The sequence below is a fragment of the Chrysemys picta genome, chromosome 9 (assembly GCF_011386835.1).
Source record: "Chrysemys picta bellii isolate R12L10 chromosome 9, ASM1138683v2, whole genome shotgun sequence".
Classification (NCBI taxonomy): domain Eukaryota; kingdom Metazoa; phylum Chordata; order Testudines; family Emydidae; genus Chrysemys; species Chrysemys picta.
In genome coordinates, this window is record NC_088799.1 from 10,974,646 (window position 1) to 10,999,053 (window position 24,408).

The 24,408-nt window shown below is 42.1% G+C and overlaps 1 protein-coding gene across 3 annotated transcripts in view; it reads right to left on the reverse strand.

Annotated features, from left to right (window-relative positions):
• Positions 1–2,772: 2,772 nt before the first annotated feature.
• The window catches only part of USP13 (ubiquitin specific peptidase 13), an 83,824-nt gene continuing 62,188 nt past the window's right edge, over positions 2,773–24,408 (reverse strand). For 2 of the 3 annotated variants that reach the window (XM_065556853.1, XM_008170670.4), the window contains exons 11-21: positions 22,951–23,076; positions 21,428–21,581; positions 17,139–17,313; positions 16,266–16,354; positions 15,776–15,898; positions 12,915–12,941; positions 10,910–11,053; positions 10,015–10,181; positions 8,076–8,238; positions 4,148–4,232; positions 2,773–3,448 (exon numbers count right to left, since the gene is read on the reverse strand). In XM_065556853.1, coding sequence (XP_065412925.1) covers positions 3,355–3,448; positions 4,148–4,232; positions 8,076–8,238; positions 10,015–10,181; positions 10,910–11,053; positions 12,915–12,941; positions 15,776–15,898; positions 16,266–16,354; positions 17,139–17,313; positions 21,428–21,581; positions 22,951–23,076 — 1,347 coding nt within the window. In that variant the 3' untranslated portion in view covers positions 2,773–3,354. The remainder of the gene's footprint in view (positions 3,449–4,147; positions 4,233–8,075; positions 8,239–10,014; positions 10,182–10,909; positions 11,054–12,914; positions 12,942–15,775; positions 15,899–16,265; positions 16,355–17,138; positions 17,314–21,427; positions 21,582–22,950; positions 23,077–24,408) is intronic. The other variant, XM_008170671.4, reaches the window with a different exon arrangement.

Genomic DNA, 24,408 nt, shown 5'->3' on the forward strand with positions numbered 1-24,408 from the left:
CCTAATTACATTTTAATCAACAAGATAAAAGGATTTTAAGAATCACATTCTACTTCTGCTTTGAAGACAGACACCGTGAATCATAATGGGTTCTAAAGTCCATCAGAAATAAAGCAGGATTTAAAAAAGGGGGGGGGGATGGGGAATTGTCAAACATTTTCCCTTCCTCCCAAAAGTTTCATAATTCAGAAATTTATAACCAACTCTAACAATAAAACAGCTGTTTGCTTTGTGCCTCTTGATTCATGGTATTCAGCTGATTCAATAACTTGCTTTTTTAGGTTCAAAGACCCAGATCATCAAAGGCATTTAGCGACCTTAATCCCATTGATATCAACGGGAATTAGGAGCTCAAACACCTTTGAGGATCTGGCCCAAAGTGATTCTTTTTCTCAACCTTTACTCCCAAGAAGTTCACAACACAAATAAAAAAAAATAACTTGAAACAGTTACTGGAATCCAGCTGAACCACAAGTCCTCCCATCACCCATTGCTCAAGTCACTCCCTATTGCCCTGATCCAGCAAGGTACTTAAGCATAGGGAGTAGTCGTATTGACATCAATAGGATTACCCCCCTTCTTGAAACTGAGCATGCGCTTAAGTGCTTTGCTAAATCAGGACTTAAATGGATCAAACAGGTGTACCTCTCCCTCTAGGTTCTAGAGTCAGGTGATTGCATCCTAATGTACCAATGTCATTGTTCACCTTTAGTCATATCTTTGAAGAAAAAAGAGAGAAGAAAAAAGAATTTACAGTACATTGAATATTTGAAGGCGAAAACAGTGATGAGGGGACAAAATGCACAAACAGCTGGAGAACTTCAAGGTATTTTCAAATGCTATATTTTCATGAAAGATCATTCAGCCTTTCCCCTATATTGCACCCTGCAGGTTTGCCCACTTATAGCTTACGCAGCACAAAGGGCTGAACAATACTTGCACTAAAAGGATTTCAGAAATGCAGACACTAAAAATGCACCTATTACAGCCAGCTAATTTTTTTTCTTTTAACTATCACTTTCCAGCTTCTCACCTGCTAGATTTTTAAGTGTGCCTGATGTTAAATATATAATACTAATATCACACACACACGGTCGTTCCAGTTTTAGATGTCTCTATATACAAGTAAATGGTTTGTGAGAGTTCATGCTCCATCTTTATTCCTAGAAGCTTTGCCATGTTTCCAGTTTAACAATGAGCATGGCAAAGACCCCATGATCTGTAACTTAGCCAAGGTCTCTAAATAAAAAGGTTATGCATATCAGACCTTTCCAGTTTATAAATAGCCCTTTAAGTTCATGAGGCAGAGGAGAAAGCTGTTGTTGCACTTCTTTGAAATATAACTGGGCAAGAAAATTATCTTTTCCTTTTTTACTGCCAAAAGCAAAAATAAAAAAAAAATAAAAACTATCTGAAAGTTCAGCTCCTTCACTTTAAATACAGGATGTGCCACTGCGTACTTTCCTGATTCAATTTTCAGAATAGGCAACTGCTAATGAAAGACACAAACAGCCAAAATACTGTAGGAACAAGTAGATTTGCTGGCAATTTTTATTTTGTCTACAATAAACTACTTAAGAATGACAAGGCAGATGAATCTTATGGGAGCCACTTTCTAATGTGAAACACCACCATTCTAGTGTTCCTGGAAGGGTGTTAAATAGAGGAAGCTTTCCCAGTGATTACGCATCACATACATTACTACAGAATTATTGGACTAGAATTTCTCTCTACATCTAGTACCACTTTTCAGATCAAATACTGATCAGGAAAACTAGGCCTGTATTACCATGCTTAGTGATCTATACCAGGCTTTGTTACACTACGGGAACAGTTTTTAGTCAGACATTTAAGAAAAGCCCTAGTTGTAACCAGAATGACATAATCACAACTCCCTGCCTCTCCTGCACTCTGCATGGATTCTTTTGACTGTTCCAACTTATTTTGAGGGATCAGTAATATTATAAGAGGCAATTTTACCAACCGTCTCTCAGCAGAAGCCAACGTACTGTGAATTTTTTTTTTTTTTTTTGGAAACAAAAAAGATTACACATTCACCATTGTAATTTTTTTAAAAACAGAACTATTCAACAACTACAAATTAACACCCCACCCCCACTCGCAGGCCCCTTCTTGTTTATGACTCAAATTGAAGTAAGGAAACAATATGGGGGGAAAATGGGACAACAAGAGGCCAAAAAACCCCAGAAGCCCATGTATAAGGGGTGTATTGTGCAGATCAGATTATCAGTGTGTTTGCAAGTTTCTAGAAAGTTGATACGTTATGAATTTAAAAAAAAAAATCAATAAATCAGCAATTTTACCAAGCAATTTCCTCCATCCATTGAAGAAACTTAAATAATTAAACAACCTTTGGCAAAAAAAGCAGATTTGTACTGCAAGCACTTTGTCATGGAGCCGGTTTCAGCTGGTCTGGGCACAAAATTCTTTGCAACAATTAAAGGGACATTGCTCCTCTTTTTTTAACGCCTTTGGAGGAAAATGGTGGTGGTTATTCCTGAGTGGTAGAGTTACTTATCAAATCAGCATATCTGTTTCCTTCAGCCACTTGCAATCCTGAATCTCTTGGGATAATTTAAAAAACATAACAGGATTTCAAGAAGTGTTTAAAAAAACGCACATTAAATACATAAAATAAAACCCACCATTTCTATTTGGCATAATGCATAGGGCACTGACAAGGGATTAACAGCTTCCAAATTTTGCATTGGTGTGTTTCGATTTCAAGCATCAAGGAGGCAAAACAAAACATTCTGTATCACTACATTTTAATATACATAGCTATATAAGTCATTCCTTATTGTACTGAAAATAATATCGTGACTGAGGCATATTCTGTGATGGAAAACAGTTTCTCCCCCTTCAATTATACATGAAGCACAGGCAAATTTGTGACATCCAGAACCAGTGTGGACTCTCCAGTTGGAAGCAGTGGGCAGCTACTATTGTAGAACTGTACATTCCCCAAAGGTCTTCCGAGAACATAGCTGAACCACAGGGCAGTAATTGGGTTGTAGTGTAGTTATGAAACAAATGCATATTCTCCATGAGCTATTTGCAAACTCCATTAGTAATCTGCACAGTTTTAAGGTATCCTTTAATGTATATCAATTTAAAATATCCTGCAGTACATCACCACCTAATAGAAATTTCCCTGCTAACACTTAAGAAGGCATCAAATGACTGTGTTTTTAAATAAACTATAAATATCCCATGTTTTCCTTTGCTTTTTTGGCAGTCCAAGGTTTTTTTGTTTTAATTTTTTATACTCTTTTTTTTTTGGCAGATTAAAAAGGCTTATGGCTTCTTAAGGCCAAATAACGTATTTGAGGCCTAACTTGGTATCCTACGGTAGAAGTAAATATAGCCCAGGTCTCTGGGAGGTCGTTCTGAGGCACAGACTTTAAGGTCGTTGTAGATCACCCATCTGAAATGAAAATAGGAAGGTGAGTATCCAGAGGATTAAAGTGCTGTAATTTATTCCTTTAATAGGGCACCAACAAGACACTAAGGACTTCCCAGCTCTCTACCCTTAAAAGCTTAAAATCTAATCAGACAACTTACAAACAAGAGGCACAATGAAAATCAAAGTGATTGGTGAAGCAGGCTTCTTGTTAATTAAGTAATTAAGAAAGGAGAAGGGCATGGAGGCAAACCAGAGATGGTTTCCAGTTGCCAGAAATTAGAGTGCTCGACGCACAGCTAGGGAGGAGGGGGTGGGTGGCAAGCGCAACAGAATCCAAGTTCTGCATCAGCCAGGTCCCTGGTACAGATTAGAGCAGCCTCAGCGAGCACACATATCCCTCTACAAAGAAAACCAGGTTCTATACCAGCCCAGTCCCTAGTATAGATTACAGTAGCCTCAGCATGCACACACACACACACACACACACACACACACACACACACACACACACACACACACACTTGCACACACACGCTTACAAGGAAAACCAAGCGCAGTTCTATATAACATTTGTAGCCTTCATTCCACTGATTGAGTGAGATAACAGAAATGTATTGCGTGATAACAAACACGCGTATATTTTTGTATGGGGACATGCTATGCAGAAGCTGCCTGCCATCCAGAAACCAAATCTTTCCTTCCTTTCCCAAAGCCACTCACCTTCCTTCCTTTTTGAGGTGGGAAACATAGTGGCCACTCATTGTGGATGTTCCCATGTGGCTGATGAATCCAAAGAGCTCATACCCTGCATAAGAAATATCAGAGGTGATGAATGTCACTCCTCCATTGCTGACAACCGCAGCACAGAGCCAAGGGACAATTTTTTTTTTTAAACAGAAAAGCATTTTCAGATATATAAGCACCTTTGATTCAGACCTCACATCCCAAAAAACACTTTCTATTAACCCAGCAGTAGGTGTCCCCTTTCACGTGTAGCACTTACCTTCACCAAACATGAATGCAGCACAAACCAACACATGTCTGGGTACAAACAACACTGTCTGAATCAGCTTATACCTATGAACATATGACCAAATCTATGAAAGACAAAACGGATAGGACAAGGGTATGGATTTCAACCTTGATGCACACAAGACATCACTGAAATGTAAGATACACTATTTAGATACAGCCCAGTCGAAGGGTGGTGAAAATTGGCTCTGCACACAAATTAGTTGAGTTCATGGATATGAATGTTTGAACTCCTTTAAATCAAATGAAAAAGACAGGGACTATACCCTAGAGTAGCCTATGGTCAGAGGACACACTGAGTCCTCCGTATGGCTTCTAACACCATCACCCGCACAAACATACATAATTTTTAAAATTTTGGGGAAGCCCTTGGATAATAATTTCAACAGCTTCAGCATATTATGCAAGCATGGCTTCTCAACAGGAAGAAAACCATGAAGAGTTCATTGTTAGGACAACTGAAGAGAAGGCTTTTGTGCACAGCAGGGATGGAGATCTTACTCTGTATTTGTTTATGCCACACAGTATAACTAGACTTGGAATGATTAGATTTGTATTGGTAAATATTGATTTCACCATATGCACACAAACTGATGAACATATATTTACATTGATAATCATTTAAATTTACAAATGGGCAAAAGGAAGAAAAATGCTGTTTGAGAACTTACTAGGGTCAAAATCCACAGATTTAGACTTTTGAATTAGGCTTGTTACGAGTGGACTAGCAAATCAATAGTAAAAACAGGTATGATTTGTCAATGTAAGGATATTTACTTCATATATTTTGACATGTGATGTTGACAATTTGTATTTTAACTATTTGATTTAACTTTTTGAAACTCAACATCTACTGTCGTTAAATAATGACACACACTCCTTCCCCCAAAATTTCCAACAACTGTGAAAATTTAAATTGACAAAAATCAGGGAGTGGGGAGCTTAACCATAGCCATCAGTATTAATTATCCAGTGAAATTATTTAAAAAAATGGAATTCTGCCAAGCCTAAATACAGCCATGACCAAAATTAAACAGATTACACTCCTTCAAACAACTGGATAATGGGAATGACTTGGGTTTCGACCCAGAGAGGGAGTTCTGAGGCCATTTTACTTCATCTGAGTATATTCTCGGAATCTCAGATAATCAAAATAGGGTCACATCCTCCAAAGTCTGATTACACGTATCTAATTCCCATGCTCTTCATTGTAAACCCCCACTCTAAATATATTCACGGTCCCCAGCTTGGCCTTTACTAGGTAACACTGGTAATAGTTACAGTGAAGTATTATTTAAAAGTTATTATTAAAAGCTTATTAAAAAGCTACAAGAGAAACAAAATCAAACAATTATTTGATGTGGTCTTTAGACTATTTTTGTAAGAATATTACAGTGACGATAACCTGGGGAACAGAAATAGACAGGTGGAGTGAGCATACACACTGCTGTTACTGATGTGGGGGTGTAGCAGGGTGGTCACTCGCTCTAGCCCAAAAGGGTTAAAGCCAGCCCTGGGAGAGGGCTGAGGCTGGGAAGGAAAGCCTGAGCTGATTGGGGAAGGCAGTAACAGCTGGGGCCATGCCCCAATCACGCCAGGCTGGTCCCTATAAGAGGCTATGAGCCAGAAACCCAAGCAGACTCTCTCTAGCTTCTGAGAGGGAGGGACCTGGCTGCAGGGACCTGAGCAGAGTATCTGGAGTGGAGCAGGGCTGGGGAAAGGCCAAGGGAGCCAGGGAGCTCTGGCCTAGGAAAGCCCGAGGCCCGGTAAGGCCTATTAGATACTGGGTTGCAGGGGGCAGCCCACGGGTAGGCAGAGGCAGCAGGTCCGAACCCCTTTGCCTGTGATGAGTGGCTGATACTGCAGTCTGCCCCAGGGAACGGGGCTAGATGGAGATTGGGCAGTAGCCAAGATTGAGGTGAAGTGGGGGTAGTGGGCGGGGGTTCCCCTAGGCATTATGATCATTCTTTGCCTTTTCCCCTAGGAGGGGGAGACCCAGAACTGTGGGGGTACTGCCAGGGGGCAGCACCCAGAGAAAGGGGCACCGGGGTCCTGGGAGGCCCACGGGGCCAGTGGCAAGGCTGATCACCAGCCTGCAGGGGGCGGTCCCGGACTCTGGAAGAGCTAATTCCCATGGACGACCAGCAAGAGGCGCCGCAGCGGTGAGTCCGGACTGTTACAGCGGGTATTAAAGTTCTTTAGAAAGGCAATGTTAAATGCTACTCACTTTCCTAAGAGGACCATTGTGCTGCAGTGACCCAGTGCCTTTAGATTTATGCAAAAAGAACAGGAGTACTTGTGGCACCTTAGAGACTAACAAATTTAGATTTATGATCATTCTTTGCCTTTTTTACATTCCTCGGCTGCTGTACAATAGCCCCATCTTGTGGTTTACTTAGCTCTATTACTTCTGACAATGAGATCCTCAGAGGAAAACCAGTAGAGAAATCAATGAAGTCATGCATGGATATGTAGGATAATGATTCCTATTAAATGGATTATCAGATTACATATCAACTAAAAGGCCTAGAGCTCAAGTGGTTTGTAATAACATCAGAATCCTTAGGTTGATTAGCTTTCAGGGAATTTTCGTATTTTCCCCCCTCATAATGAAAGAAGGAAATTATATTTTATGCAGAGTAAACGAGTAAAGGATACCCAATGACGCTGGGGACAACAAGATTTCCAGGCGGCGATGCACCGTGAAAGCAGATATATCAATGCCAACACAAGAGCATGAGGATTATTGCACTGCGACATAGAATCACAGGGTTAGAAGGAACCACAAGGGTCATCTAGTCTAACCCCCTGCCAAGATGCAGACATGAGGGCAACAGGATTCTGGGAGGTTTTGCCTGAATTTGCCTACCCTTTTTGCAGGCAAAAATCAACCTTTTCCAAGGCTCTGCCTACATTAAGGAAATGAGAGCCAAATATCAATGGAGTTACATCAGTGCAACCTCTAATGTAGGCTGGTTGCACCAGTCCAGTTTAATCTGGTAATTTACCAAAGTATTTTATACCAATGTAAATCATGCTGTGTACTGGTTTCACGTGCCCATGTTAGGGATACGCACTAGAGTGACTAGATAGCCAATGTAAATCCGTTACATTTCTTTAGTGAAGACAAGGCCTAAGAGAGATTTTCAGCTATTGTAAGTGGGGCACAGATTCTCCTCTCACAGAAGCAGTAGTGAAGAAAGAAGTGACTCATCACATGGTCTGGAAATAAGAATGGGAATCCTAATACTGTGCAGTTCTAGAGCACATTTCATCCAGGAACGCCAAAGCACTTTGCAAACCGTAAGCCTCTCAACAGCCTTGAGAAACTGGAATCATCCTCATTTTACATATGGGGAAGCTGAGGCCCAAATAAGTCACATGACTTGCCCAAGGTCTTTCTCTCTCTCTCTCTCTCTCTCACACACACACACACAGTGGCACAGACAGGATTAAAAACAAATTGTTTGGACTTCACTCCAAACACTCAGTGAAGCTCATTTTTTGAGAGAGAGAGAGAGAGAGAGAGAAGAGCTCTAGATATAAAATATAAGATGGACATGAGGGTGCAACATTGCAGCATGATAGCTAAAGCCACTACTCGAGGGAAACTTACTTCCAGACCCATCTTTGATCCTGGGCCCCTCTGAACCTGCTTCTGCCAGGATGTTGGCATTAGCATTATTTTCCATATCCATCACATCTGAAGCAGACTCGCTTTCCTCTTCGGGCTCAGGGTGGCTGAAGATCCAGTCCAGTGCATGCTCCAAATTATTATTCTGGCAGTCAAATGAGCAAAACACCAGCCATTAGCGCGTTCACCAACACTGTAGCTGCCATACAAACACTGATCTTTAAATAAGCAGAACAAGGACTGAGATCAACAGCCTTCAGTACATTTGAGCTAGACACACTGCCTCTATGAACATGAGTATTCAGCAGGCACTGTGCAAGTCTCCTGACCTAGGACTATAATTGGATTTGTTTAGTACTAAATGATTCCCTGCAGCATTTTCAGCACCACACGGACTGAATGGTTCTTTGCTCAGTGTTCTATATGCCGTTGCCAATAATGATAGGGTGCTGGATTACACAGGATAACAGTATTAATTTAAGCACACGGGCTTTTAAAGTTATATTTGATGTGAAAAGTGGCTGTATCAGTCCTATAAATAATCACAATGATTTAGATGGAGCCAGCATTCAGAATTTGGTTTCCAAAGCTGTAATTTCCAATGCTTCTTCCCTCCCCCACCATGCTGGATAAAAAAATGGCTGGGATTCGGATTTTGGTTCTAATAAATGGCTTAAAGTGAAGCCAGTTTAAATCTTTCAATCCCTATTAAATCAAAATAGTAGTTTACAATACACACAAAATGCAGGAATAGTGACATTTGTAATTGCCCTCTACCTAATTTGATAAGCATATTCCCTTGTTGGAACAGAAGGTTTGCTTACCACTACTTATGTTGTAAGCTCTTTGGGACAGGGGTAGTCCTTTTGTGCTGTTTTTGTACAGCACCTAGCACAATGGGGTCCTAGTCTACGACTGGGACTCCTAGGTACCATGACAATGCAACCAACAGGTCCTGAGAAGTCAGACAGGAAAGAGTAAGTGATTTGGCTAGGAAAGGCCTGAATTGCACTGTTCTTCAACAGACACTGCCAGCCACCCATGCTAGCATCCCAACCAGCATACAGGAATAAAAGTGAAAGCCAGTGCCCTAGTCCTATGGTTTCTGCATTCAGATCACAAATATTATGGAAGCCACAGAACTACACATGAAAGGGAAACTGCTGTCTGTGAGTGACTACGCTTCTTGGAGCGCTCCTGCACATCACACTGGATGGGAGCCCAGCAACATAGCTGGGAAGAGGCAGTGCAGCCCAGGAGTTGCTGTCTGAGGAAGTATTAGTATTAATGGGAAATGGGAAATTACAGCATAGAAAAGAAGGCAGAAGAGCCCAATGTTAACTCCCCCTCCTCCCTGGTTATCATCCCACATGGAGGTGGGCTTTGGAGAGGCACAGAACAGATGTAAAGAGAAACAAAGGTAAAGACTCCCGTCTCTCCAGCCCCCAGAAAGAGGCCTTTCCTCTCTCGTGGTGGGTGTCTCTTAGGGGCCACAAGATCGCTGTACCTGGATAACTGTGGGTGGTGAGTCAGAACACTGTCATGTGAGATGGGATTGCAACTCTTCAACAAACACCCCAAAGAAAGTAATTGGAGAGCACCCCATCCTCAGGACACACTGCTCTCATGCACCCAGAATACTTCAGAACAGATAGGAAGGGGAGTCAAGTTCTTCTTATCTTCCCCTTCTTTGTCACATCCAACTTAATACTCACCTGAAATCCATATACCCTTGCTCCTCACCCCTGTCACAATCTATCTTGGGGGCCAACCTGGCCTCAGGACCCCATTCTCCTCGCTTCCCTACATCCACCAGCAAATTATGAATTTCTTCATGAGCACATCTCATGAGTTTCCTTGCACATGTGTCTTTTCAGCCTTAAAAAAAAAAAATATATCCAAAATTTCTCTGGGGACTCACTGTTGCTTTGAGTGCTTGAATAGCTACATTCCTCTGGAATCCCATGGAGGTGATGAGAGCTACCATCTCTTCTGGAGGCTGGTTATCTAACCCAATAGCCCCTAGACCAGCTGCTCCGGCAGAAGCAACTCCCCCATAGCCAGGTATAGCTAATGGCTCTGCAAAATCTGGAAAAGACAAACAGTTCACTTTTTTACCCCATCAATACATACCCAAACAATGAATGGAAGCTCAAGAATAGCAACAATACCTGTATAAAGTTCATTTCTATGGGCCAAATCTGGACAGGAGGGGGCATAGAAGGCCCAAAAAAGCAGGAAGAGGAGTATGCACATGAGAGAGGCATGTATGTGGATTCTTTCACACTGTGCTGTCTGGAACAGCTCAGTGTGCTACAGGGGTGAAACCAATGCAGCAAGGCTACATGGTGGCACATCCAGGGAATAAAGAAGCCAGGTTTATCATAGCAAGGCCCAACATGAAACCCAAGTACCAGACAACCCATACTTGGTAGGCATATAGCTGCATACCCAACTCTGATCCCAAGACCAGCAGCAAGGGGCTGTAGATCCACCATTGCTTTTCAGCACCAGCTACTTTGTCACTGGGGACAGGATACCTCTTTTGGTGCAACATGGGTGTGCTGTGCCTTCTCCGGGCAATGGGTGCCCGGTGTGTGTTCAGAGGATTGGATTGGATTCTGTATCAGGTTTATAGTAATGAGTACTAGTCCTACCAACACTATGGCACATCAGGAGAATGACAAGTCTGTGTTCTCTAGTTTTCAAAGGGATATGATACGATTTGGTTGCCATGCATGGTGTTACAATTCATATTGACCCAAGTAAGATGCACAGCAGAGCGAGGTCTCATTCAAACCCTTGAGACTACTGACCCGGTTCTTCCATGTGTGCAATGATCCAGTTGAAAGCCACTTCAGCACCCATGTTGCCTGTATAGTATACAGCTTTCCGACAGGCTTCCAAGGGGAAACCCATCTCTGCTAGCTGCATCACTGAAGATTCATCAATATCCGGAGCTACAAGAGAGGATACTCTAATAAGTAGCGTCACAATCAGCCCATTCCTGTAATATTTGTTATTGTATAGGATGCTACTTCCTATATATTGTATCACTGGGTTTGTTTTAACACTGTAGGGAACAAACATCCATTAAAAAAAAAGCAGCTTTATGCAAATCACTATAATGGCAATTAGTTTAATTACAATTTGTAGCTTTTTATCTTAATGATTTACACAGAGCATCTTTCACCCTGAGTAATTCCCTAAGTGTTTTACAGAAAGCATTTATAGGAAACAAGTCACCCACCACTGAAGTGCAGGCCCGTCAGAGATTTGCAGTTTCTAAGAGTACTAGATCTGCCACTAATGGTACATGGACAGTCAGTTCTGTAATGACACCACGTCTGATATAGTGGAGCACAAGTAACTTATCTGCAGCAGTGACACTTAGTGAAGACACCTCAATACTCTGAATACTGTAGCTCTCTCTCTCTGACTATAACGGCTTTTACAAGCACCTGTGACATTCTGTTTAGAAATCATTCTAATTTTTTTGTCAAGTTGTCTCCATAGTGAGACATTGGCTAAAATCCTCCAGACCAGCAAATTATAAAAGACACATGATAGGACCAATCTAGTCCCTTTGAGGACTGTAGCAAAACTCCCATCGATGTCAATAGGAGGAGGACTGCTCCTCACTTTGTTCAGAGTTTCGTTAAGGCCTCCCATATCACGTAAGACCTGGGGCATAAATCACAGGGACAGCTTTATGTAAACCCTCTGTACTGGTGTGAATTTCACCTTCTATGAAAAGCAGCTACTGCATCTGCTCTGTAGCTACTTTTCAAATATAAATATAATGTATTTCTTTTTGGTGGTGGGGTTGCATTTTAACAGCGGAGCACAGAACAACACTGTGATATGCAGACAAAAAATATAATCCCCCCCAAAATGTTCCAACTAAGCATCACTATTGTTCAGTATTTCACATGAAGCTAGCACCTGGGTATGTACTCTGGCAGCAAGCCCGAGCTGCTGCTCAAGTTACACTGCTGTTTTTAGCTCAAGCAGAGCTAGCGAGGATATGTCTATGTGAGCTGGGACTCAGACCTCCCACTCAAATATAGGTGTATCCTCAGTGTTCTAGCAAAGATCTAAGGTGTTGGATCAGATCATGGCATACAAATTACAACTGTGATGTAGCAAGATCAGGGACAACAATTTTATAACCAGCCCCCTCAATTCCCTTCCCCATTTGCAGTTTAGATGAGCCCTGCATGGGCAATATCAATGTTTAAAGAATACGAAGTGACATCTCTGAAAAACATACCAACAACCTCCTAAACTGGGGCCTCACCAAAGCCCATTGACATTGGCATTAATTTCAATGCACTTTGGATCATGCCCCACATACACTTTAAAAATTGAGCTTTTTAATCTAAAACTATCCTAAATTGCTACTAATAAAACTCCAAAAAAAAAATCACATATGTAATTTCAGAGCACCTCTTCCAATCCAATTAACTGTTTTTTCAGTTAAACAATGACAACAAAGTGCATCTGGCTCAAATCTTTTACACCAAGATTTAGTCCAAAGTGAATTAACCCCAAGTTATAAAAATCGGACTTCACACCAGAAATTGTGGCTGCTCATGTGTTGGACACCACACTGCTACAATGGGTCCTTCAGATACCCAAATGTGTGCAAGTCAACGCTGGAACAAGTACAACACTGAAGTGTTACGTAAATGCACACAGAGAAAAGCGCCATGCATATCTGTGTAGACAGAACTACCATTAATTGACTATCGCACATGGATGTGTTTGAACAGCCAAAACGTCAGCACAATGTGCTGGGGAGAAAAATGAGATACATACGCTCCATGAAATGGTTCATCATGCGATCTGGAAATTGAGAAAGAAAAATAAGGAGAAGTGAGTTTGCATGACAGTCAGTTACGCTCTACATTGGAAAGAAAGAGGGCCAATTTTGTGGGTAATAAAAAAGTCTGGTGCCCTAAGGGCAGCGTGCACTGTGCTGACGGAAGCTCACAAAGATCATCTCATGCTTATTAAAGTAGAGCATCACTGGTGTTGTAATCCAATAATAAATGGGATAATTACTGGCCTAACCCCATTTAAACCAGGAAGGCCAGGATGCTATGAATATCCTACCACCAAACTGAATTGCTTCTTTCCCCAAAATACAATCTGCACACCCAGACATTACAGGATGGGCATGGTTAGCTGATTCTTTATGTAAAGCAAGAGGCTGGAATTGAGAGGGCACAAGACTAACAAAATGAGGTAGTGGACACATTGAGAAGTTTTACTTGCACCCGAGGACGTTAAAACCAGGAGTGATTAACAGTTCCTAATTTAGCATTTATTCCTTCCTTGAACTTAGCCATAATGCTAGTAACCCTCATCCCTTTCCTAGCCCTCCTCAAAGCCCATTTGTTCTTTGATGCTTATGTGACAGCCACTATCTAGGCCGACACATCAGTGATAGAACTAGACTTGTTACACATACACTGACCCGTGGGTTATACCTACAAGAAATTGGCCAAATAGGTATGGCTGGGTAAAGGGGTCAGTCAGTCTAGTTGAGGTACATGTTACATATAGAAAGGCACATACAAACTGTCTGTATTAAGATTTGAGTGAACCCCTCTCCCAGCACCTTTTGCAAGTTGCTTGTTTCATTAGAATGCAATGTCTCTGGTAGCTGAATCAGTAAGTAAACCTCATAGCAAGAGGCCATGATGCAGGAAGACCAATATGGATGAAGTGAGGCAGCAAAAGCTGTCTGAAGTTTTATTTGCATTTATAAAAGGTAAAGCGCCAATTTTTTTAGCTTTTACAAGTGAAAATGCAAGTTTCAAGGAGGCCGAGATGCCCAGAAAGCCATGGTAAACTATGGGGAGTAGTCTGGAGAGGGGAAACAAAATTGAAATCACTATACGTCTGTGTATTCCTCTACTCTAACACCAAAATACATTTTAGAGATTGGCGTTCTTCCATGTTTGGAAAGCTCACTCCAGTAACAGCACTATTAGTACCCAAGTAAATAAATGAGACAATCCTGTAATGTGAGTAGCATCATCCCTTCTAGTATCACATTAAATATTTAAACACCAAAACCCGAGTCATCCTAAAGCAAATTTCAATAATCTGTGTCTAAGGTCATAGGATAATAAAGAGAATTTACTAGCTACAAAACATTTCACTATCAGGGCGAAGTGGGGAGGACGCAAGCTCTAATATTGCTTTTACTGGACAGGCTTGATCTAGAAATGGATTATTTCAAGAAGATGTCACATTTGTAGTAGTGTCTAGCACAAAGGGATCCTGGCCCATGACTGGGGCTCCTTAGTGTACTGCAATACAAATAATAAATATGATTCTTGCTCTTTACAATGAAGAAGTGGCAGACTTTCAGACTTAACCTATGGAAGGACATTTAGTGTCTTTCCAAGTTTTATTTTGGAGAAGTTCTATGTCCTGTGTTATAAAGGAAGTCAGATTAGATGATCACAATGGTCCCTTCTGGTCTTGGAATCTATTAATCTACATAACCCCTTGTGTGTTAAACACAGTTGTGCTGCAGATTAAGGAATCTGGTTTGAAGAAGTGCACTGTTCCCCTTCAAGTACACCACCAACAAGCAATGTTTGGTCTGATACATGCTAATAGATGGTGCTGGGACTGGATAAGATGATGTCGAGATCCTAAGGCAAGAACCTTATTGTCCGACTTAAGGTTCCTGAGAGCAAGGACCATGCCTTGTACCCCAGTGAACACACATTAGATGATGATTATTATTCAGCCACAGTCACGTCAAGGTTAATTTATCATTGGTTTTTATATGGCAGTTAGCACAAAAACCATGGTAAGTAGGTTCAAATATATATGCCCCCAAAAGCAAGAAATGACTGGGCTGAATTTCCACTCCACTTTTGGCACCCACCACTGATTCCACAGTAGGCATCCGAGCTCAAGTTACATTCCCTATGGGCTGGAATAAGTAAGCATGATAATTCCATGAGACTACATGGGAACCTGTACTCAAGCCTGTACTCAAAGGCTGAATCTGGCCCCTCTATATCTACTACACACCAATGACTGCGAGCTCTTCAGAACAGGGATTGTTTTTTCATTATGCATGTGTACAATGGGGCCTAATCCTTGATTGCTTCTAAGGTGCTATTACGACACAAATAACACCAATACAATAATGAGGGGTACTAGGAAGTAAGTGCTCTCTGAGTGATGCCACTGAAAGTCCTAGAGTCAAGCCCTACAGACTCTCCTAGATGTACTTAGGTTCTAGACACCTGTAAAGATTCTAGAGGGAATGAGAGCACAAGCTGGGGACAGGGTGAAAAAGGGAATTAAAATATTCAGTTATCCTCTTGCAGAGAACAGTGTGAATTCCTTATACTATCAACAGGATTAAGTTAATTCAAGGCTTCTTAAGAGGTGTGACAGCAGCATCCATGGCATGATTTTCGACCAATAGGAGCTGCGGGTGCTCAGCACCTCTTATCAGTCTGTCCCAATCCTATCTACGCTCTATTCTCATTCACAGAGTCATGCTTCTGGGCCTGCACAGGTGGAGTATAACAGCCAAAAAGAGGCTTCACATGAACCAGCAGAGAGGTGAAGAAAAAGAGACTAACTATCCAAGCAGAGGAAGGCGGGATGGAAGGAGAGATCCTGGAGGTAGAGGACAGTACCTTTGGGGTCATCAGGAATGATAATGGGTGGAGCAATGTCGGGAAGTTCCTCTTCTCCTGGTTGTAGTCCCGTGGCACGGAGATGATTGATGTCTAGTAGGTCTGGCATGTCTACGGAAACATCTGCAAACCCAGAGAGGAAAAGATTATTGATGCATTCTAGCAAATGTACATTGTATTGCAATTTACATGCTATAGCGAGTGGAACTCAGTAAACACGCTACAAACACGGCCACGATTCTCTTCCCTTACACTGTTAGTCGGAGTCACCAATGAGAAGTTCAGGACACTTTTTAAAGGACACTTTTACAATGAAAAGTGACTATGTAAAATTGGCTTCTTATTCCCCAGATCTAGGGTTCTGGTCTGGCCCTTTATGAAAAGAGGAGCCCACTGGATTTTGTTACAAACTCAAGCCTCGCCAATGTACATACGCCTTCCAAGAGAACCTGGACCAAACGAGGGAGAGGAAAGCATGCAAGATACATACCAAGCTTTTGGGGTATCCAGTCAAGGCCAAAGGTGAACTTCTTTATCTGCACTACCAGATACTCAGGAAATGAAGAAAAGCGAGATGTTCTGGAAAACACAAGGAAGTTATGTCAATAAAACAGGGCAACAAGATTACAGAACACAGATTGCCATGTCTCAGACCACGGTCTAAGCCACATTAATATGAAAAGTTTTACACCTGTGGGTATGTCTACACTGGAATTAAACACCCGTGGCTGGCCCATATCAGCTGACTCAAGCTCATGGGGCTCAGGCTAAGGGGTCATTTTATTGTGGTGTAGACGTTCAGGCTCAGGCCACAGCCTGAGCTCTTGGACCGGAGCCCAAGCTCTGGGAACCTCCCCCTTGCGGGGATACATATTCAGTGCTATGTGTTCACCCAAATAGCTCCAAATAATAATATGAATCATGTGGCTAGAATTTTAGGGCATTAGGTTGAAAATATAGGTTACATAGGATCTAAAGATGACACTGTGATTTTTATATATATGACATTATCTTTTTACAAATAGGAACATTGGCTATTAGGTAATCTATCTACAAGAACCCAAAGACCCCAATGCTGTTTCTAAATGAGATCTACAGATGAAAAGGACTATATCAGGGGTTGGCAACCTTTCAGAAGTAGTGTGCCGAGTCTTCATTTATCCACTCTGATGTAAGGTTTCGCGTGCCAGTAATACATTTTAACGTTTTTAATCTGCACCTTTTACATTCATGAGTCTCATCACCAATCCTGATCCATAACGGACTCTGCATCACTGTCTATTTCTTGCTGTGTCATAGCCAAGTGGTAAAATAAACTATATTATGAACACATCGTGCTTTTAATATGGAACCACACACTTACTTAACTCCTGCAGATTTTGCTTGAAGGGCACTGCTCCAGAAGTCGTCTACGTTTTCTGGTTCAGAAAAGGCCTGCAGACACGCACTAAATGGGATCTTGGCACGGATGAGCTCTGGCAGAGGTCTCCTAGCAGCTTCTGCTTCTCTCCTCTTCAGTTCGTAGGCAATTAATTCATCTGATCAGAAGCAGACATGACACTGAAGGCTACATGAACAATGCATCTGCCACAGTATCTTCCACTGCAGTCTTACTTCTCGCCAGCTTTTTTTTTTTTTTTTTGGGGGGGGGGGGGGAGCTTTTATATGGGTCTAAATATGTCCAGGAGACATCAAGATCCTGTCTGCATCAGGATCACAGCCATGTTTTAAACACATTTCTGGTTAACAGGGTTCTGATCACACGGAGGACAGGGCAGTGTGAACACTTGGAAACAAAGGATTAAATTCTTCATGGCAAGGTTTTTATTTCTGAACAAATGGCTATGCCTCTCTGCCAACTTCATCAGCTCAATTAGACTCTGAAAACCATTGCTGGTCTACCCCTCCATTGTGCTTTCTTGACTGGTCAGGGCTACATATTGGGCAGGACTATAGTGCTTACCTTGCCAGTGATGGCCAGACGTACCAGAAATTGTCAAAACTAAAAGCTCCTGAGCTATAAACTCCTGGAAATAAGATGCAAATTTTTAACAGAACATATTTACTGTTGGAACAGATTACCAAGGAATGTGGTAAATCCTCCCTTGGAGTCTTCAAATCAAGACTGGATGTCTTTCTAAAAGACATGTTCTAATTCAACCACAAGTTATGGGCTCCATGCAGGAACCACTGGCTGAAATGTTACGGCCTGTTATGCAGGAGGACAGACTAGGTTTTCAAATAGACTCTTATGACCTTAAAATCTATTAAATCTTGATGTGAAAGAAACAGTGGAGAACAGCAAAACCAAGGACAATTTACTGACCACAACAGGGCCCCTCTTTGAGTCCCTCCACCGGCTTCCCTCTTCACCTCTACATCAAACAAACACTTCTTGTCTTTCCCTTTAGGGCCCCTCACAACTTCACCGCAGCCTACCATTATATCAACCCCCATCCTCATCCTACCAATGCTCCCAGCCATTCCTAACCACCCTCTCCCTTACATACCACTGCGCTTTCTCTCCTACTGCTCCTCATGCATGGGGAAAACACCCTGATAAGATACAAACAGCCACCACCTTATACTCCCTCCTTCAGACTCGCCTCTACCATGATGTCAACAAAACCCAGCCCGCTGGTGTAGCTTGACAGGAGATAAGCTGCAACTATTCCTCTTTTTTCTTTTCTTTTCCCTTCTCCCTCACTCCCCACCTCATTAAAATCCAGAAAAAAAAAAAACCCAACAACAACCTCTACAATACATGTAACTAAAAAAGCTGGGCCAATTCTTCCCCACATTCATTTGCTTTTATGTTGTAGCCTATGCTCTGTTCTTTCACTGTTTGTGTCTTTAGATTGTAAGCCCTTCAGAGCAAGGATTTTCTGCTTTATATATCTGCACACTGCCCAGCACAATTAGGCCCTGATCCCAAATGTGGCACTACCATAAATAAATATTGACTATTAAGAGCCATCAGTTTGACTGTGCAGATAACCCCCACACATAAGTTACACTGCAAGAGGAAAATCTGTGTTCATGTTTTCAAAGTGGCTTTGTCACAGAAATGCCAAACAAGTCTTTAAAAATGTAAGTTTTGCTGTTTTTTTATTAAGCAATTTCTGTTGTTCTGCAATTAAAAAGAAAGTGATGACACTTTTCTATAACAGTCAACAGCATTCCTCTGTTTCCTAATAAATTTAAGCAGAATGCTTGGACTAGATGACTCTGAAGGAACCATAACAAACCCTGGTGAAGAGCTGTCACACCTAACTGCAGTATCTGACCCAAGAAAGGCCCAGGTAAAAGAGAAGATTCTGAACACTGAGCTGTTGTGGGAATATTTAAAATATTGAGAAGTAGATCTATGCAGCCATGGTCACTAGTTCTGCAATATTTTTCAAAGATTAGGCTCATATCAGCCTCCCTTAATGGAAAGCCCCCTCCTCTATGTGTATTACATCCATGAAAGGAGCCTCAACCCTTTATGATGCCAAGACATGGGATATTTCTCACAAGGGGTCACCATGGCATTTGAAGTCTGCCTTATGGGTTGCAATTAGGAAATCCAGACCCCCAGGCCTACAGTATCACAAAAGTTCAATTGTGTCTCCTAATGTTCATCAGTCTCTTATTCCAGAAAAGAACGAACGTGGTTATAGATTCATGGATTTTAAGGCCCAAAAGGATCATTATGATCATCTAGTCTGACCTCCTGCATAACACAGACCTGAGAATCACACCCAGTGATTTCTGCATCACATTGTGGCTCAACAAGAGCAGGTCTGTTAGGAGATAGCCAAGCTCCATGTGACAAAGAATTTAGCACCTCCTGTGGTAATCTGTTCCAATAGTTAATTACGCTCATGGTTAAAAAATTTGCATTTTATCTGCCTAGGTGGCAGATTAAAGCAGGACTGAACACAGCAAACTGAGCCAAGCATGCCGGAGAACATACGAATAAAAGAGAGGACATACTAGGTCAGACCAATGGTCCAGCTTGCCCAGTATCCTGTCTCTGACAGTGGCCCATACCAGAGCTTCAAGGAGAGAACAGAACAGGGAAATTATGGAGTGATCCATTCCATCTTCCACTCCCGGCATCTGGCAGTCAGAGGTTTAAGTAGCCCCGAGCATGGGGCTGCATCCCTGACCATCATGGCTAATAGCCATTGATGAACCTATCCTCCATGAACGTATCCAGTCCTTTTTTTAACCCAGTTATACTTCTGGCCATCACAACATCCCACGGCACTGAGTTCCACAGGTTAGTTGTGCATTATTGTGAAATAATAGTTAGTTGTGAAAAAGTACTTCCTCTTCTTTATATTAAACCTACTGCCTATTAATTTCATTAGGTGACCTCTGTTTTTTTGTATTGTGTGAAAGTGTTAATAAAACTTCTTTATTCACTTTTTCCACACCATTCCTGATTTTATAGACCACTATCCTATCTCCCCTTGATCATCCCTTTCTAAACCAAACAACCTAATATTTTTAGTCTCTCCTCATATGGAAGCCATTCCATACCCCTTGATCATTTTCATTGCCCTTCTCTGTACCTTTTCCAATTCTAATAGATCTTTTTTGAGATGGGGTGACCAGAACTGCATGCAGTATTAAAGCTTTGGACATACCATGGATCTATATAGTGGCATTATGCTATATCCTGTCTTATTTTCCATCCCTTTCATAATAGCTCCCAACATATTGTTAGGTTTTTTGACTGCCGCTGCACATTGAGTGGATGTTTTCAGAGAACTATCCATGATGATTCCAAGATCTCTTTCTTGAGTGGTAACAGCTAATTTAAACCCCATCATTTGGAAAATAGAGTTGGGATTATGTTTTCCTGTGCATTACTTTGCATTTATGAACAGTGAATTTCATCTGCCATTTTGTTGCCCAGTCACCCAGTTTTATGAGATCCCTTTGTAATTCTTTGCAGTCATCTTTAGACTTCACTATCTTGAGTAATTTTGTCGGAAAATTTTGCCTCTTCCCTGTTTACCCCTTTTCCAGATCATTTATGAATATGTTAAACTGCACTGGTCCCAGTACAGATCCTTGGGCAACCATGCTATTTACCCATCTCCACTGTGGAAACTGACCATTTATCCCTATTCATTGTTTCCTATCTTTTAACCAGTTACTGATCTATGAGAGCACCTTCCCTCTTATCTCATGGCTGCTTACTTTGTTTAAAAGCCTTTGCTGTGGAAGTTTGTCAAAGGCTTTCTGAAAGAGGAGTCCTCTTCATTTTGCAGCACTTTCCCCATACTCTGGAAATACTCAGGCAGACCTGGGGCCCTGACTCTACTACACATATGCACACCCTGTAGGCATGCAAGCCGATTTGGAATGTTGTGTTCTTGATTAGCTTCTATGTAGCTCACCACCAACTCAATGTGGATGGGCCACTTATGAAGGTGCTACAGCCCTGGCTAACAGAACTGGGTCTTTTAGCTCAAGTAGTAGATGCTCATGTTCCAAGATTCAGAGATCCCAGGATCGATCCAGGTTGCTGCCAACCAACCCAGGGACACAAAGCCCATCCCCTATCAGCCTAGCCCATCCCCTATCAGCCTTCCTTTATTGATTTTAGACAGACAGCACCAACAAGCCAGCCCACCAGCACCCTTTTGACTTTACCTTTGTTTGTTGCTGCCTCCATGGCCACAGGTAACTGCATGAGATAGTCTACCCTTTCTGTGTATCGGACTTTCCTAGACTGGCAGCACTGTGTGCGTTCTTCCACCAGGAACCGGAAAACATCACTTGGGTTTTCTGAGCCAATGCGGTTTCTCTGAAGGGAAGATCAGACCTGATCACCTGAGTAGCATCCAGAGCCCAGAGTATGCAAACTGCTTTTCAGACATCAAAAGATACCACCCTTGCCCCAAGGAGCTCACGCCCTAAGGGCCACATGTTAGTCCATGCCGGAAGAGCCCTGCATGAGCCTGGAAGTTGCCACTGACATCCGTGAGGAGAGACAGATTTAATTAATGGAGATATCCCATCTCCTAGAACTGGAAGGGACCTTGAAAGGTCATGGAGTCCAGCCCCCTGCCTTCACTAGCAGGACCAAGTACTGATTTTGTCCCAGATCCCTAAGTGTCCCCCTCAAGGATTGAACTCACAACCCTGGGTTTAGCAGGCCAATGCTCAAACCACTGAGCTATCCCTCCCCCCTGTGTGATGTCTGCCCACACAGTGTAACTTGCTGAATGGGGGCCTTAACAGAGATATGCTGCATGGAGTGAAAGAAACAGTAGGGAGCAGGAAGAAGGCAGGTTACAGTAAATATGTTGGGTAGAATGTGCCTTACAGAATCCTTTCAGCAACCAGATTATTACTCTTATGCTCTGAGAACTGCATTGAAACAGAACAAGCAAATTTTAGTTAATTATCCAGCTGGAATGCCACTCAAATAATACACCTTCTCTTTGTTATGCAAGTTAATGTCTGTTATCAGGCACTTGCAGGAAAAGATTTACTCACCACCCCCATAATCAGTGCACGTGGTTTGGGACATGGAACATTATGCACACAGATCTGAATAACTTCATACAGAGCGTAACACATGAACAAACACCCTTAATCCCGGAGGGCGGGGGAGAGGGGGAGGTATGCTTTAAATTGTAATTGCTCGTCTCCTTTGTAAATTTCCTTTTCAATGCCTTAAAGAAAGCATTAGCATTCACAGTGTTGACTCTTTTGCATTGTAGCACTGAGCTGCAGCTTAATGGAAGTAACATTTCATACAACAGACACTTTGCTTTCAGTATGGGAATCCATCTTCCCCATAATGATTCAATAACATACAGCTGAGATTTGTCAGGGAGCTAGACAGGGTGATTTATCTGCTTCAGAGGAAGATCTAAATATGTGGAATAATAATAATACCTGTTCCATTTAACATTCACAGTCTTCATAATTATAAATATATTGACAACTTGTAATTGTATACCGGTATACTTGTAATTGTATACTGGGTAGCTGTTGAAAGGGACTATACTGGTTTAGAAACTGATTTAGTTAGATCAGTGCAATTCTCGTGTAGCCAAGGCCTTAAAGGGTTTGTAAAAACATGATGAGATCACATACTGTCCTGTTCCTCATCTCCTAACATGTCAAGCAGAGATAAAGAGAAGAAGTAGTGAACACTTTCTCACCTCTACTAGGTTTATAAGGTGCAGGAAAAACTCCTGTGCATCTTGCTGTCTATTGGAGGAGAATTCTGGGTGCCCTTTGCTTACAAAGGCCTTAAACATTCGAGGAGAAATTCCATTGTGTTGAGGCTAAAAACAAATGAAGAGAGAAATATTTTTGAAAAGCACTTCTGTGCACATTGGTCTGAATTATACACTGGCCCGAATCTTAAAAGTTAGGTTTCATGATCAAAGTGCCACAGGAAATGAAGCCATGCCATTGAATGTGATTCATAATCCACTGCCTAAAAGCTTTGTAAATGCAGCATTCGGATTGACCAGCATTGATTCGTATCCTTCCAGAACGGCAAATGCACCTATACTTATATCTCTGAAAACCAGGAAACAAAGAACTACTGTATACATCAGCTGCACCCCACCTCTGTGTCCCCTAAAGCTGGCCTTTGTAATTATGCTTCAGCGAGGGCTGCCTTATAATAAGAAGACATGAAGAATAACTAAGTTATGTGTTTAACCGACAGAACTCTCATTTATCTGCACACTCCAACTGCCCGTCACTGCGCTCAGCACAGCTGCATAGATTGGTGCGGGGAGTGCTTACAACAGTACTTACACGAGACAGCACGCTACATGACAGAAGCAAGTGCAGGTGTTGTTCCAGAGGGAATCCTTAGGACAAGGGTCCAGAGGTGGTAACAACTGGCAACTCAGGGGTGGTTTGTGCAGAGGAGGCCAAATCTAGGCCAGATGCAGCTAGCTAGTGTTCATTAAGCCTGCCCAAAATGTGACTTCACCTTAGTGAAAGAACATGGTTGACAGTTTCTCCTGCAGCCCCTGTGGGTTCTGTCCCCACAGCGCCCCATATCCTCCAGAAGGAAAACGTGCTAGGATGTCTGACAAGGGCAAGTTGGGGCCTCACTCAAAGAGGGCAGAGTAAAGGATGCAGGCTGGGGATGGTGTGAACCTTAATTGTGTAATTCCTGGTTTACAGAGGTTTAAGCACAGGTGCATACTGCATTCGGGAAGGGTATGAGGCACTGCCAGTCAATCCTAATTCTGTGTTAAAGTTTTTGGACAGTGAATTTCCCTTGTTTTTTAAGGAAGTGGTGGTATTTTGAGGAAATTATGGTAAAGAATAGTGCATGAGTGGGGACCATCTGTGGGGGAGGGGCTCAAGGAGGCTTCCTCTCTACCACTTGACCACTAATCCTAGATTGGGCCCCCACGAGGCACAATAGTTTTCAAGACAATCCAAGCAAGCGTGTGTATTTTAGAGCACTTGGAAAAACAGGCTAGTAAACAAGTAAGTAGAGTGGTGCTACCACCCCATTATAATATAGGAGAAGCAGCATGAAATATGACACAGGTAAACCACATTTTTAAAGGAAACTTTCACTCAGAAGGCCCAATTCTGATCTCAGTGTCACCAGTATAAACAAGGACTAACTCCTTTTAGATCAA